At 53.7% G+C, this 12,203-nt stretch overlaps 1 protein-coding gene across 2 annotated transcripts in view; it reads right to left on the reverse strand.

Annotated features, from left to right (window-relative positions):
* FADS2 (fatty acid desaturase 2) overlaps positions 1–10,468 on the reverse strand; it is a 35,373-nt gene extending 24,905 nt beyond the window's left edge. For both annotated transcript variants that reach the window (XM_087422809.1, XM_004437465.3), the window contains exons 1-4: positions 10,247–10,468; positions 2,375–2,485; positions 496–693; positions 278–379 (exon numbers count right to left, since the gene is read on the reverse strand). In XM_087422809.1, coding sequence (XP_087278935.1) covers positions 278–379; positions 496–693; positions 2,375–2,485; positions 10,247–10,453 — 618 coding nt within the window. In that variant the 5' untranslated portion in view covers positions 10,454–10,468. The remainder of the gene's footprint in view (positions 1–277; positions 380–495; positions 694–2,374; positions 2,486–10,246) is intronic.
* Positions 10,469–12,203: the final 1,735 nt, after the last annotated feature.

A 12,203-nucleotide genomic window follows, 5' to 3' on the forward strand; every position in this document is an offset into this window, starting at 1 on the left:
GAATTTATTAGATAAGCTCTTAGATAAGGAGCAAACAATTCAATCATCTGAGTCAATAGACAAAAGAGGCATGCATCTGTTTTGATCATTAGTACGCTGGGTTTTGTGGTCTAATGAGATACAGAGACAGAGCTCAGAAGGTCAGAGAAGTGGAGAATTCGAAAGTCCTGCAGGCCAGCCAGGACACTGACCTGAGAGGGGACCTGATCTCAAAGGGGGATGGCGCTGCGCCAGCTGCTAACCGATGGGACGGATGCCCAGGGCCGCTAATGTTTACCTTTAAGTGGCCAATGACGAACTTGTGGACCAAGTGGTTCCACATGGATTTCTTATAGACAGAGAGGTGGCCGTAGTCGTGTTGCAGCCATCCAGCTTGGACCTGGGGAGAGAGGGCCACAGATGCGGCGTCAGCACGCGTGCACCGGACCTCTGCGAGCTGGGGGAGTCAGGGGGGTGGGGGGGCTTCAAGTGATGGATGAGGGTGGCATGCCTCACCTGAGAGGTAGCAAGCACACAGGCCGTGATGACAGTTGGGATCCAGCCATTGCCGAAGTAAGAGACGGTGAACCACGCGATGCTCTCCATGGCGATGACGTGGGCCAGGAGGAGGAGGAAGAACAGGTGGTTGCTCTTGAACAGGTTCATGTCCTCAGCAGTCTTCCTCAGGGCCCGGAAGTCCTCGGTGATCTGGGACTGTAGAGCAAGAACACAGGGAAGGAGTCAGCCACCCAGCCACTCTGAAGGGGACCGATGTCTTCTTAACACCCACTGCACTGCCTGGAGAAATTGTGGGGAGAGGGGACCAATCCACAAACCTATGCCCCTTGGGAGCCCGGCCACCGTACACTACAACCGCAGCTGATCCCATGCGCCTGCTGTGGGCCTCACACCACCCTGGGGGCTGTGTGTTTGTCCACAGCCAGTTAAGTGGCAGAGAAAGGATTTGACTCAGAAGCTTGCATTTTGCACACCCATGTTCACAGCAGCATATTCACAATAGGCAAAAGGCAGAAACAACCCAAATATCCCTTGATGGATGAATGGCTAAACAAAATGTGGTCTATGAATAACAATGGAATGTTACTCAGCCTTAAAAAGGAAGGAAATTCTGACACATGCTATAACAGGAATAAACCCCGAAGACATTATGCTAAGTGAAATTAAGCTAGACGGGAAAAGACAAATACTGTATGAGTTCACTTATCTGAGGTACCTAGAATAGGCAAACTCATAGAGACAGAAAGCAAAATAGTGTTTACCAAGGGCAGGGGGGAGGGGGGAATGAGGAGTTAATGATTAATGGGGATAGAGTCTCAGTGTGGAATGATGGAAAAGTTCTGGAGATGGATAGTGGTAATGGTTGCACAACAGTGTGAAAGTACTTAATACCAGTGAACCGTACACTTAAAAATGGTTAAAATGGTAAATATTATGTTATGCATATTTTACCACAATTAAGAAAAAAAAAGTTTACATTTTCCAACACCCGACACTGCACCACCTGTTCTGGGCACTCTAGTGGGGTTTGAAGGGGTTGAGATGGGGGAGACACAAAACAGTGCAGGACAAGTCCCTGCCCGGAGAGTTCAGGGAGGCAGGAGAGGACTGGGTGGGCACTGGGCATGCGGGTCCAGGGAGACTGAGGCAGAGTCAAGGACAGCTCTGGGGAAATGAGGGCATCGCCGGGAGAAGGGAGGAAGCTGGCAGCAGGAGGGGAAGAACGTGGAGGGCAGGGAGCTGAAGGTATCCACTGGCCATACCCAGGACACTCTGAAGGGCAGGTAGGGTGGTGTGTGGGTGGAAGCAGCTCCATTTGGGAGCCTGGGTGATGAGTGGTGAAGAACCCCAAGAGTGGCTGTCAACCACTTCAACAGCAGTGGATGGGGCACAGTGGGGTGGGAGCTAGAGAAGACCGTCAGGAAGTGGGGAGCCTGCAGGATGCAGCAGAGGGGAGAGAAGCTACCTGCCTGGAACGGGGCTGGAGAGTGTGGAAGCAGGTGGAAGATGAGCAGACCATGAAGGAGGCAGAATGGAACCCCGGGTTAGCTCCAGCGAGGGGAAGGCCAGACACAACAGTGAGGGGACCAGGCAAGAAGGAAAGACCCTGTGCTCAGCCTGGCTCCTCGGAGGCCCCAGAGCTGGAGAGGCTGGGACTGCATTGCTCCAAGGAGGGGGCCTGCCCTGGCTGGCAACAAGAGGAGGGTGGCCCCCCGTGGCCAACGGAGGTTCCGAGTCCTCCCTGACCCCAGGTGATGGGCAGTGGCTCCCCTTGGACTGGCATAAGGGGTCCCTTGCCCCACGCCCGGCATGCTCCATCTCGGGGCGGGGACCCCCTCTCCCTGCAAACCCCCAACTCCTTCTTTGTCTGACTCACGTTCTTGCCGCGGTCCTGGCTGGGCTCCTCCGGGGCCAGCTCGCCGATCAGCAGGGGCTTCAAGAACTTGCTCACGAAATTAAGGTCGCGGTGAAAGGCATGGAAGGCATCCTGGGAGCAGAGGGGCAGGTGGTGAGTAGGGGACTCCGACTTTGGCCTGCGGAGGGCAAGGATCACCAGCAGAAGCTCTCTCTGTCCCATCCGGAAACAGAAAGGGGCCTCCCACGAGCGGGCCCCAAATGCTCTCTCGGGCCTCATCCGGGACAGAGCTTCAGTGCCCAACTCCAACAGCGGTGTCATCTGAGTCTCCGCCCGGAGGAGCGGCCACTGGGCTTGCCAAGGGTGTGTGGATAGACATGCGGGCTGCCTGACGTGTGGGCAAGTCAGAAAAATGCACCCCTCCGGGGAGATGCACCGTGTGGGCATGGGGCTGGGCAGGACCTGGGATGGACACAAGTCTCCACGGGCTTTTCCGCTGGGTGCCCAGTACCTGGCAAACCGCACCACCCACCACCCCGTGCCCACTGCTGTCAACAAAAAGAACAAGCCTGGAGACTACCACGGCATGGAAAATGCACTTAGGAGATAATGCGAAACCAAAACCAAATGCAGAACTAGGTCACAGGTATTTCTGAAAAAAGCTTTTTCATAATTTGAAAAAGTATGAAATTATGAAAATTATGAAAAAAATTTTTACGGGAGGCTCTAAATTATTATGTGTTAAGGTGGTGGCGTTATGCCTTGCTTTATTTTCATTACTTTCCACACTTTCCCTAACGTTATACTGCTTTTGAAATAAAAAAAATTAATGTTATGCATTTTAATCTTTTTTTTGGATTATCAAGTAATAATGTGCCTAGTTTGGCCAAATTTAGAAAATGTACAGATGAATAGAGGAAAATAATACCACCCAGAGAGTGACTACCGTTGCTAATATTTTACCATACTTCCTTCCAGTTTTTTTCTATACATATTATGTATATTACATAAATTGTCTCATAACAAATATAGCACTCCCATTAGAAATGAGCCAGTACCATTTCCCCTGAGGGGATACAGTATGACATTCCAGCCATACACAGCATTTACCCTGCATTGCACCAAGCTTTGAGACGTTCTAGGATAGAGGACGTTCTAGGATAATTCAGATGACACCAAGATAAACAGAAAAATCAGTGTAGTGGGAAAAAAGTCCTGGCGTGCATGTGGGAGGTAGTCCAGAGTAAAAGAGACTGAAAAAGATGTAAGAAAAATATATAAAAACTGCAATACTCGATCTGAAATGCTCTCATTTGGAGGAGGAAAAAAACCCCCAGCAGTTATACAAGATATTTTTGGGGCTGAATGATAAAATTTAAATATGGACTGAATATCTGATCCTATTAAGGAATTACTATTAATTTTCTTAAATATGACAAAAGTATTGTGATTATGTTAGAGAGTGTCCCTCTTCTTAGAAGATGGTGGAGAATTTAGGGATGAACGTGGCACAGTCATGCAACATATTTTCATGGGATTCAGCAAAAGAAAATTGCACAAGCATCAACAGGAAGAACGGAAACGGGGCAAAATGTTGAGATTAGTAAATTTCGGTTGAGGATTTACAGGTGTTCACTTATTCTTCCAACATCTCCGTACGTTTGGAAAATTTCAAAATTTAAAAAAAATGGAGGAGGAATGCGGAAAACGCTGGCAACTCATAAAAATGTTTTCACTCCCCCACCAAAGTGTCTCGAAATGGTAATTGCCAGTCTTCTTCCGTTTTCTTACTGCATCCCTGGCGTCAAGTCCTTTTGCCTGGGCTTTGTTCTGTTTGTGTCTAGAACAGACTCACAAAGCAACACTTTGTGCCGAGGAAAACTGGGGCCCAGAGTTTTAAAAGTCTGTGTCCCCCGCCTCTAGCTGAACAGAAGGAGATGGTCGAAGAGGATTAGATCAAGTATATTTTCAGAGAAGAGATGGGCAGCTATTCCAGGGTCCTTGGGCTGGCAGTGAGGAGGCCTGGGGTCCGGCGCTGACCAGCTCTGCCCACGCTGAGCCAGCCGCCCCCACCCTAGCCTCAATCTCCTTTGCAAAGTGAGGACCATCCCGGCTCCGATGTTCCAAGTCGGGGAAAATCTCAGCAGGAGCTTTCACAGTCAGGGCCCAGGTGCAGGTGGGATAGTGGCAAGCACAACTGCCTTCCAAAGTCAGGGCCTAAAAAGGCCTTTCATTGCTCCTCCTCACGTCAGACCGTGGCTTTTGAGAAACGAAGGAGCAGCCCTTGGTAAGACGGTTTCCCAATGATTACTCACTACTTTTCACTGAGAGGTAAAATTCCATAGTCTGCAAGTGGATTCATCTTGCAGTCAGCTCCCGCGGCCCCCCACCAGGTCCATGTCATGCCTCCAAGCCCCTGCCCAGGCTGAGGAACCTGGTGGAGCAGGCAGACAGACTCCTGTCCTGACCACGGCCACTCCTCGGTCATTTCCAGAGGGCTGTCAGGGGGCCTTACCTCCCTGAAGCCTGGCGAAGGGAAGGGCCACGTGCCAGGTCGGGAGCCAGGAGCGTTGTTTATGTTCCCTCCCTGAAGCCTCAAAGCCCTGCTTTACCAATGAAGACACTGGGAGCGCAGGAAGGTGACAGTCCCGTGCTCCAAGTGGCAGAGCCAGGATCCGATCCAGGTTCACCTGACTCAGGCACACTTCCCCACACACCACATGCCTTCTGCCGGTGTAGAAAGCTGTTGATTGTCTGACTGTCCGTGGTAGATCCGACAGCCTTCCAAGTAGGCCTAGTGGGAATCCCTTGAACCCACCAAGCTCATTCCCACCCCAGGGCCTTGGCTCGGCTCTTCTGCCTGGAGCCCTGCTCTCACAGCGTCCTGTGGCCAGCTCCCTTTGGGATGCACCTCAAGGAGGCTTTTCCTACCACCCCATCTGGAACAGCCACCCTCCAGCCCCACGCTTTCTCTGGGACATTGCCCTGTTGTATCTTCTTCATAGCAGTTATCAAGGTCACAAGCTACATTATGTACTCACTTCTTTCTTGTCTGTCTCCCCTGCTGGATATAAGGGCCATGAGGGCCACGCCTGTCCTGTTCACTGCAATAACCCCAGTGCCTCCAACAGTGCCTGACAGGAGGGCTCGCAAGTGAATGTGGGGACCCAGGACCCCACAGCTGTGCACCCTCCAATCCCAGGAGGCTTTTCCACTCTGCAGTCACGTTCAGACTATTCTCTTCTTCTGCCATTTTGCACCACTGGGCTTATGCTTCTAGAACACCAGAACTCTTCACCTTCTCCAGCACCCACAACCCATTCGTGGTTGGTAGAGCTGCCACATGCTGAGATGACGTAGGTCAGCCACTGAGCCATGGGCTTTGCACACATAAGCCACTAATCTTCACCAAACTCTGTGAGGCAGGTCCTATTTCGGAGACGAGAAGAGGCTAAGGGAGGTGAAGCTACTCGCCCACAGTCACACTCCAGGTGTGCCTAACTCTAGAGTTTTCTGCTGTTAATACAAAGGCCTCAATCAAAATAAGCTTCCCCCGCCGAGAGTTGATCACTTTTTGTGTCTCCCCCTTCAAAGTGTCACAGATGCACTTCACACACTTGCAGAAGGTTCCCAATTGCTGCTTGGTTACAGAAGTATCTGGCTGGCACAAGGTAGGCCATGGGGCAGAGCAAGACAGAGCCAATTCAAACGTTGATTTTGGAACAGGAATTGGAACCAGGTTCTATTCTCGTCTGACAGGGAGAGAAGCCAAAGACTTTCCAGAAAGAAGGCCCCAGGCATGAGTGAAGAGAAGGGAGTGGCAAACAGGTTGAGAGCGAAGCTGAAGCCACCCCCAATAGGGCAGGTGAGTGTGTTGGGGGTGAGGAGGTCAGGCTGCAGGAGAGAGGGCCTGAACACCCAGATTGCCAAATGGAAGACGTGTGTGCGTCACACTTCCTGGCCTTCACCAGTCCCTGCTTCAGCCATCGCCCAGTCCAGTGCCAGCCAACTTCTGCATGAAGACATCTTCCCTGCCCCGGCCCCACTCCGGCTCCTCCCCCCACACGGAGCATCCGGTGCCATGATTTGTTTCTGGCTGTCTCCACCTTCTCTGCAGAGCAAGGCTAGTCTCTAACTCAGCCTTGCACATCCGGGCACTTGGCCCAGGACGCGGGAAGAGCAGGAGGAGGAAGCTCAGGGCCCACAATGACGCAGGCAGCAGCCCCGGGAACGGGGACGCCGTGGAACAAGTGGTTAGAGAGGGAAAAGCAGAGGAGGGACCCTGAGTTCTCGGGTGGAGATACGGACGCTGACTTCCTTTCCACCGCAGAAAGACGCAGGCAGGGCTGGAAGCCCCTCTGCCATGTGCCCTCCAATGGAAAGAAGCAATGGAGGCTGGTGGGACAGTGCTCTGTGGCCAAAGGGTCGTGGGCGAGAATGTCCCTGCTGATGTGTGCTGGAAACACGTGCACACATGCACACGAGGCTAAGAGACACCCGGGGATGCTCCCTCACACCTATCTAGAGTTCTGAAGTGTAAAGAATGATCCCACGCACAGCCCATTTGAGCCTGATAATCATCTTCCCATTTCATAGACCTAGACAGAGAAGTTCAGGGTAAGTGCCTGGCCCAAGAATTCATAAAGCTGGGACGCAAACCCAAGTCCTCGGCCTTGAAATACCAAGACCCTCCTGCTCTGTCTAAAGAAGGATGGAGATTCATTCCATCTTCAGTCTGTTGCCTTGCCACAAGAACAGCATAGGAACAGGATGGAAGATGGAATGAATCCTGACCTCCCTGCTTTGGAAGAGGCCACCCATGCAGACAGGGCAGGAAAAGTTGCCCAGACAAGGCAGGAGTGGGGGCACGGGTGGGCGGGAGCTGGTGTCCAGAGGCAGAGGGTCTGGATTCAAGTTTCAGCTTGAGGGGAAGGAAGGAAGTATACCCAGTAGATGTGGTCACTGTCTGTGAATTATTCATCTTTGTGCCAGGGCCCAGCTCAGAACCATGGAGAGACTGAATAAATCTGTATGAATCACTGCTGAAGATTACAATCACTGCTGAAGATTACTTTTCGAGCAGGGAAAGTTCTGCAGTGGTGAGACTCTGTCGTGAAAAGAGCAGAGACATCCTCGGGATGAGGGTTCCTTTTGCCCAGAGCAAGAAGACCAGAGAAGTGCCAAAGGACCAGGGGGAAAGAGATCAGAGGTGGAGCAGGAAGGAAGGGAGGGAGGAAGGGGAGGTGGGCTGGGAGGACTCAGTGACGGAAGATCCTGAGTTTAAGCCCAAGCGCTTGAGCAAGGTTTTTAAACCTAAGAGCAATGAGAGACACTTACAGGGTTTATCCGAGGGCTAAACCAGGTAATATGCACGACGGTGCTTTGTGAGCTGCCAAAATGAAGCGACTTTTATTCTGACATGCAAGGCCAAGTTCTAATTTCCGCAGAAGGACCAAATGACAAGGTCATTTGGGGAAGAGGCAGTCCTGACTTCCGAGGTCTGGTCTTCAGAAACAGGAAAATTCCCTACTGAGGCCCAGAATTGTCACAAGAAAGGCTTCCAGCCTCTTGCGAGGACACTACTGCTTTGTGATCAGCTTATTAGAGCGCATCAAGGTGTTCCACGGGATGCAACCTCTATCTGCCACCAGTCCCTCCCCAAACTTTCAGCGACCATAAAGACTCTGTCAGTCCCCAAGCTCTGAGGAAGAAGTTCACGTCCCAAGGGGCAAAGCCATCTGCTCAACAGCCTAAAGACGAAGGTCTCTTGATTCCTAGCCTGTTCTTGCCTCTCCCTTCAAAACCCCTTCCCATACACTCCACATTTCCATGGCCTTTTTCCAACCTAGTCGCAGACATTAAAAAAAAGAGAGAATCCAGTTTCTCACTCCACCATTACTCAACTATATCCCCACTTAGTGCATTTCAGGCCCTATAAGTCTTATCTTGGAAGGCAGTAAGCCTTGGAGATAGGAATTGTCTTTATGTCTTCCCACACAAAACAAAGCTGACATAGATTTAAATTTTTTCCTCCAAATTCCTCTTTGTTTACTTTACCTTCTAGCTCTTACATAATCCTCACTCTTATTCTCACGTGTCTGATAATTCTCCATTGCACTTATCTAGGGCTTACAGTTTAAAAAGTGCTTCGCCACATAAGAAAATATATTTTTTTCCACATAAGAAAATATGTTTCTTTAACACTAGGGAATAATCAGACCAATCCATCATATTTGACTTTTCCTTCCAGGAAACTTTTTGGTGAAGGCCTGACCAGGGTAGGAACCTTCTAGAATTTACCTATGGTGACCAGGCTAGCACAAGTCCAGCAACATGGAATAGCGCAAAGACCTCCAACCAGGAGGCAAAAGGTCTTTTATTTAGGAATTCCCTTTATCCAACCTCTTCACATCGGTGTGGGAGTATCTAAGTGAGATGCACTGATGGTGTCTGCAAACCTTATATTCACCTAAGTAGTCTGATCAGCAGCAGAGCCCTAAGGGCTTAAGAGTGTTCACAAGCAGGTAAAAGGGAGTGAGCCTATCAGTGACCCTCTTCTCAATCTTGAATATGCCTGAACCCTGTTCACCAAAGCAGCAAGCCAATCAACAGCCTAGATCGTGACTGCCTGGTCTGACCCCCGGGGCTAGGCCTGTCCCAATGAGAGGAAGAGGTAAGAAGGTCAACAGTTCCACGGAAGGACAGGGGCCCAAACAGCTTGGACAGCAATAGCCCAATAGGTCAGCATGCCAGCTCCACGTGGAATGTGCTATGTCAAGCTTATCCCTCCCACAGCCTTGCCCCTATTCACCTTCCCAAGGTTCTCTCTCCCCCCAGCTCACTGCCACCAAGAGAGGCCCCTTTCTTCTCTCCTTGACTTGTTCTTTTCCCTCCCACTTGAGTCCATGGGGCTACAGCTGCATCTTAAAGAAATGCAAGGATTTCAGACTGGGAGTTGGGGGACACCGTGGGGGTGCTGTGTAATCGCAGAGCTACACATTCGGTGCAGGTGGGATGGGCAGCCCGGGCTCCCAGGAGGCTCCCCGGCTCGACTACCGTTAGCAGTGCAAGAACAGGGAAGGGCATTCCTGGCAGGATTTTAAAACAGAGGACCATTGAGTTGACCGCCCAGAGTAACCTCGGGTGCAGCTGGACCTGTTGCCAAGCCAGCCTAGTGCTGCTAAATCCAGGCGGCTCAAGATCCCTCTCGACCTGGGCTTTGCAAACTCCAGCCCTTTCTCTTTCCAATTCCCCACCCCGCTCCCCAAGAACGCCGACCCGTGGGGTGGGTCCTGTTAGTCTTTGAAAGCGTGGGAACAGGAGCTACTAGGCGGTCCCTCCCAGGCAGCCATTGCGGACTTTCTTAGACAAGAATCCAAGCAGCAGCGAGCCGTGACCGGGAACAAGCTTTCCTTCCCCGCCCCCTAGTCTGGCTGGAGAGTGAGGGACGCGCGCTGAGTCCCACACCTGGTTCCTCTCCCGCTCCTTTCTGCGGCGCCCAGGGGCGGCCATCTTCCACACTGGGGGCGCCAAAGCCCTAGGGCCCGAGTGATCCCTGTGGCTAGTCCCTGGACCCGGATGAACCCAGCGGAAGGAGCGGACCGCTGGATCCCAGTGCGCATGGTAGATCCCGCGCGGTTCTCTACCGTTTAGATCGCCACCGCGGCGCTGCCTCCCAGGCTCGAAAATCCGAACCCCACAGCAAGTTGGCCCATCTGTTCCAGAGGACCCGGATTCGGGGCGGGGGATGAACGCAGCAGACACACTTTCCTTCCCTCCTGGGCGCCCCAAGCTTCATTCAGCGCTGGAGGTCTGTTTGGCGCCCTGGGACCCAAGGCTCCTGACTCCCGCCTGCAGCAGAGAAAGGTGGCGGGAGAGCCCCCAAACCCTTACCGTAGCATCTTCCCCCGCGTAGTGCCCGATGACCCGCTGGCCCCCCGGGTGCCGGCTGGACCATTTGGTGATGTTGTAGACCTTGCGGTCAATGACGAGCCACCTGTCGGTACGCAGGTTGTGCTTCTGAATCTCCTCCCAGCTGAACGTGGGCATCGGCACCTCGCGCTCGGTGGCCCCCTCGCCCTGGTTCCCCCCCTTCCCCATGCTGCTTGCAGACAGGGATACCCCGTGCACTGCGGCCTCCCTGCGCCGGCTGCCGGTGTGTGCGGCCGGAGCCCTCCTCGCTTTCGGCTTTTGTCTTCTCCTACTCCTCCCCCCAACCACGCCCCCGCCCCCAGCCTCCTCGCCTGCGCTTGGGAGTATCCTTGCCTTCCCTCCGGAATACCCCTGGCTTCCCAGTGCCCCCAGGCGGTCCCCTTCCTCCGCCCCTCCCTCCGCCCGCCAGCCCTCTAGGGACTTTTGCCTCGGGTAAAAACTCCCGGGTAGCTCAGGGCCTCGACACCTCCTCCGCCCGCCCCTCCGGCTCCCCCCGCCCGGGGCTCAGCATCCTCCCGCGTTCCCCACCGCCCGGGTTTCCACAGTGATCAGCAGAGCGTCTGCACCAATCAGGAGGCGTCGCCCCGCCTGCCATTGGCCCAGGAGGATCTTTCGAAGGCCAGCGGGCTGGAGCAGCGGTCCCCAGCTCCCCCGCCCGCCCGCCCGCGCGGAGTTGAGCCGGGCGGCTTGGCCAGCTACGTGCCGGACCTCCTCCCCCACCCCGCTCCAGCCCTGGGCGCTGGAGATCCCAGCGGAGCAGCGCGGACGAGCGGGGGCGCGCAAGCCCAGCGCTCGCGAGGTTTGCACCTGATGCCGGCACAAAGAGGGCTCGGCCGCGCGGCGTGCAACAGCCGGGGCTGGCGAGCGAGCGGGTGGCGCCGAGCCTCGCGGCTGGCGAGCTCCGCTCTGGCATTGGCTTGGCTAGGTGACGCCCTTCCCCTCCTCCAGCATCTCCACGTTGTCCGCGCTCTCCACGTTGGCGCTCTCCTGCATCTTCCTGGAGAAACGAGCCGGTCTCGGGCTCGTCCAGGGCTTTGAACCCTGTAATCAGACGATCTTAGAAAAGAACCGCGGAACCGCTGCTCTGCTTCCTTGTGCTAGGCGCCATGGTGGTGGGAGGAGGGGGGCGCCATGGTGGGAGGAGCCGGGGCGCGACAGAACACGGTCCTTGCCCTACACTCAGTTGGGAGACAGAAATTGGAAGCAATACAGGACCACATATGATTAATTGGGCAGTGGTGTTGTACAGGCTCCAGGAAGTAAAGATGGGGATATGAAAAGGATATTTGGGGGCAGGCCCCCAGACCCCAGCTGGATGGAGCTGCTTAGGATCAGTGCCCCGAGCGAAAGGATTCACCCAGACCCCTGGATCCGGAAGGCTGACTGGCGATAAGTGGGAAGTAAGGATGAACGGGAGGAGCTGGCGGGGTGAGGATGGCCTTGGGAATCCGGAGTTAATAAGGGGCCCTCATGTTTCAGTGGGATGATTTCCACGTGCTCCAGTGTGGTGGCACTCTCGTCATTAGCTTCTCACCCCAACCCTGTGAGGTGAACAGGACCCATATTTGTTATATCTAACTTTAACCTGCAGAGGCTGAGGTTTAAGAAAGATGAAAGGGCCAGATGCGTATGGTTAGCAAGTGGCACCGCTGGGCCCCTTCCAGACGGCACACTCCTTCTCCCCTAATGAGGTTAGTGGAAAGGAACCGTTGTAGAAACTGCTGGGGAGCAACCTGATGCGGGAGGGGCAGAAAGATCGCTGACCCACTGGTGGGGGGCGGGGCAGTGGGGGAGGTGTTCCCACAGTGGTCGGCCTCCTCTAGACCCTGGCATATCACTCAGATATCAGTCCCTAGCGTCCTTCATTCACGCCACAAACTCCAGACAGGAAGAGAACAAGGCCTCTCTGGCTTTGAAG

Source organism: Ceratotherium simum, chromosome 34 (genome assembly GCF_057802395.1).
Source record: "Ceratotherium simum simum isolate JZ-2026a chromosome 34, ASM5780239v1, whole genome shotgun sequence".
Lineage (NCBI taxonomy): Eukaryota > Metazoa > Chordata > Mammalia > Perissodactyla > Rhinocerotidae > Ceratotherium > Ceratotherium simum.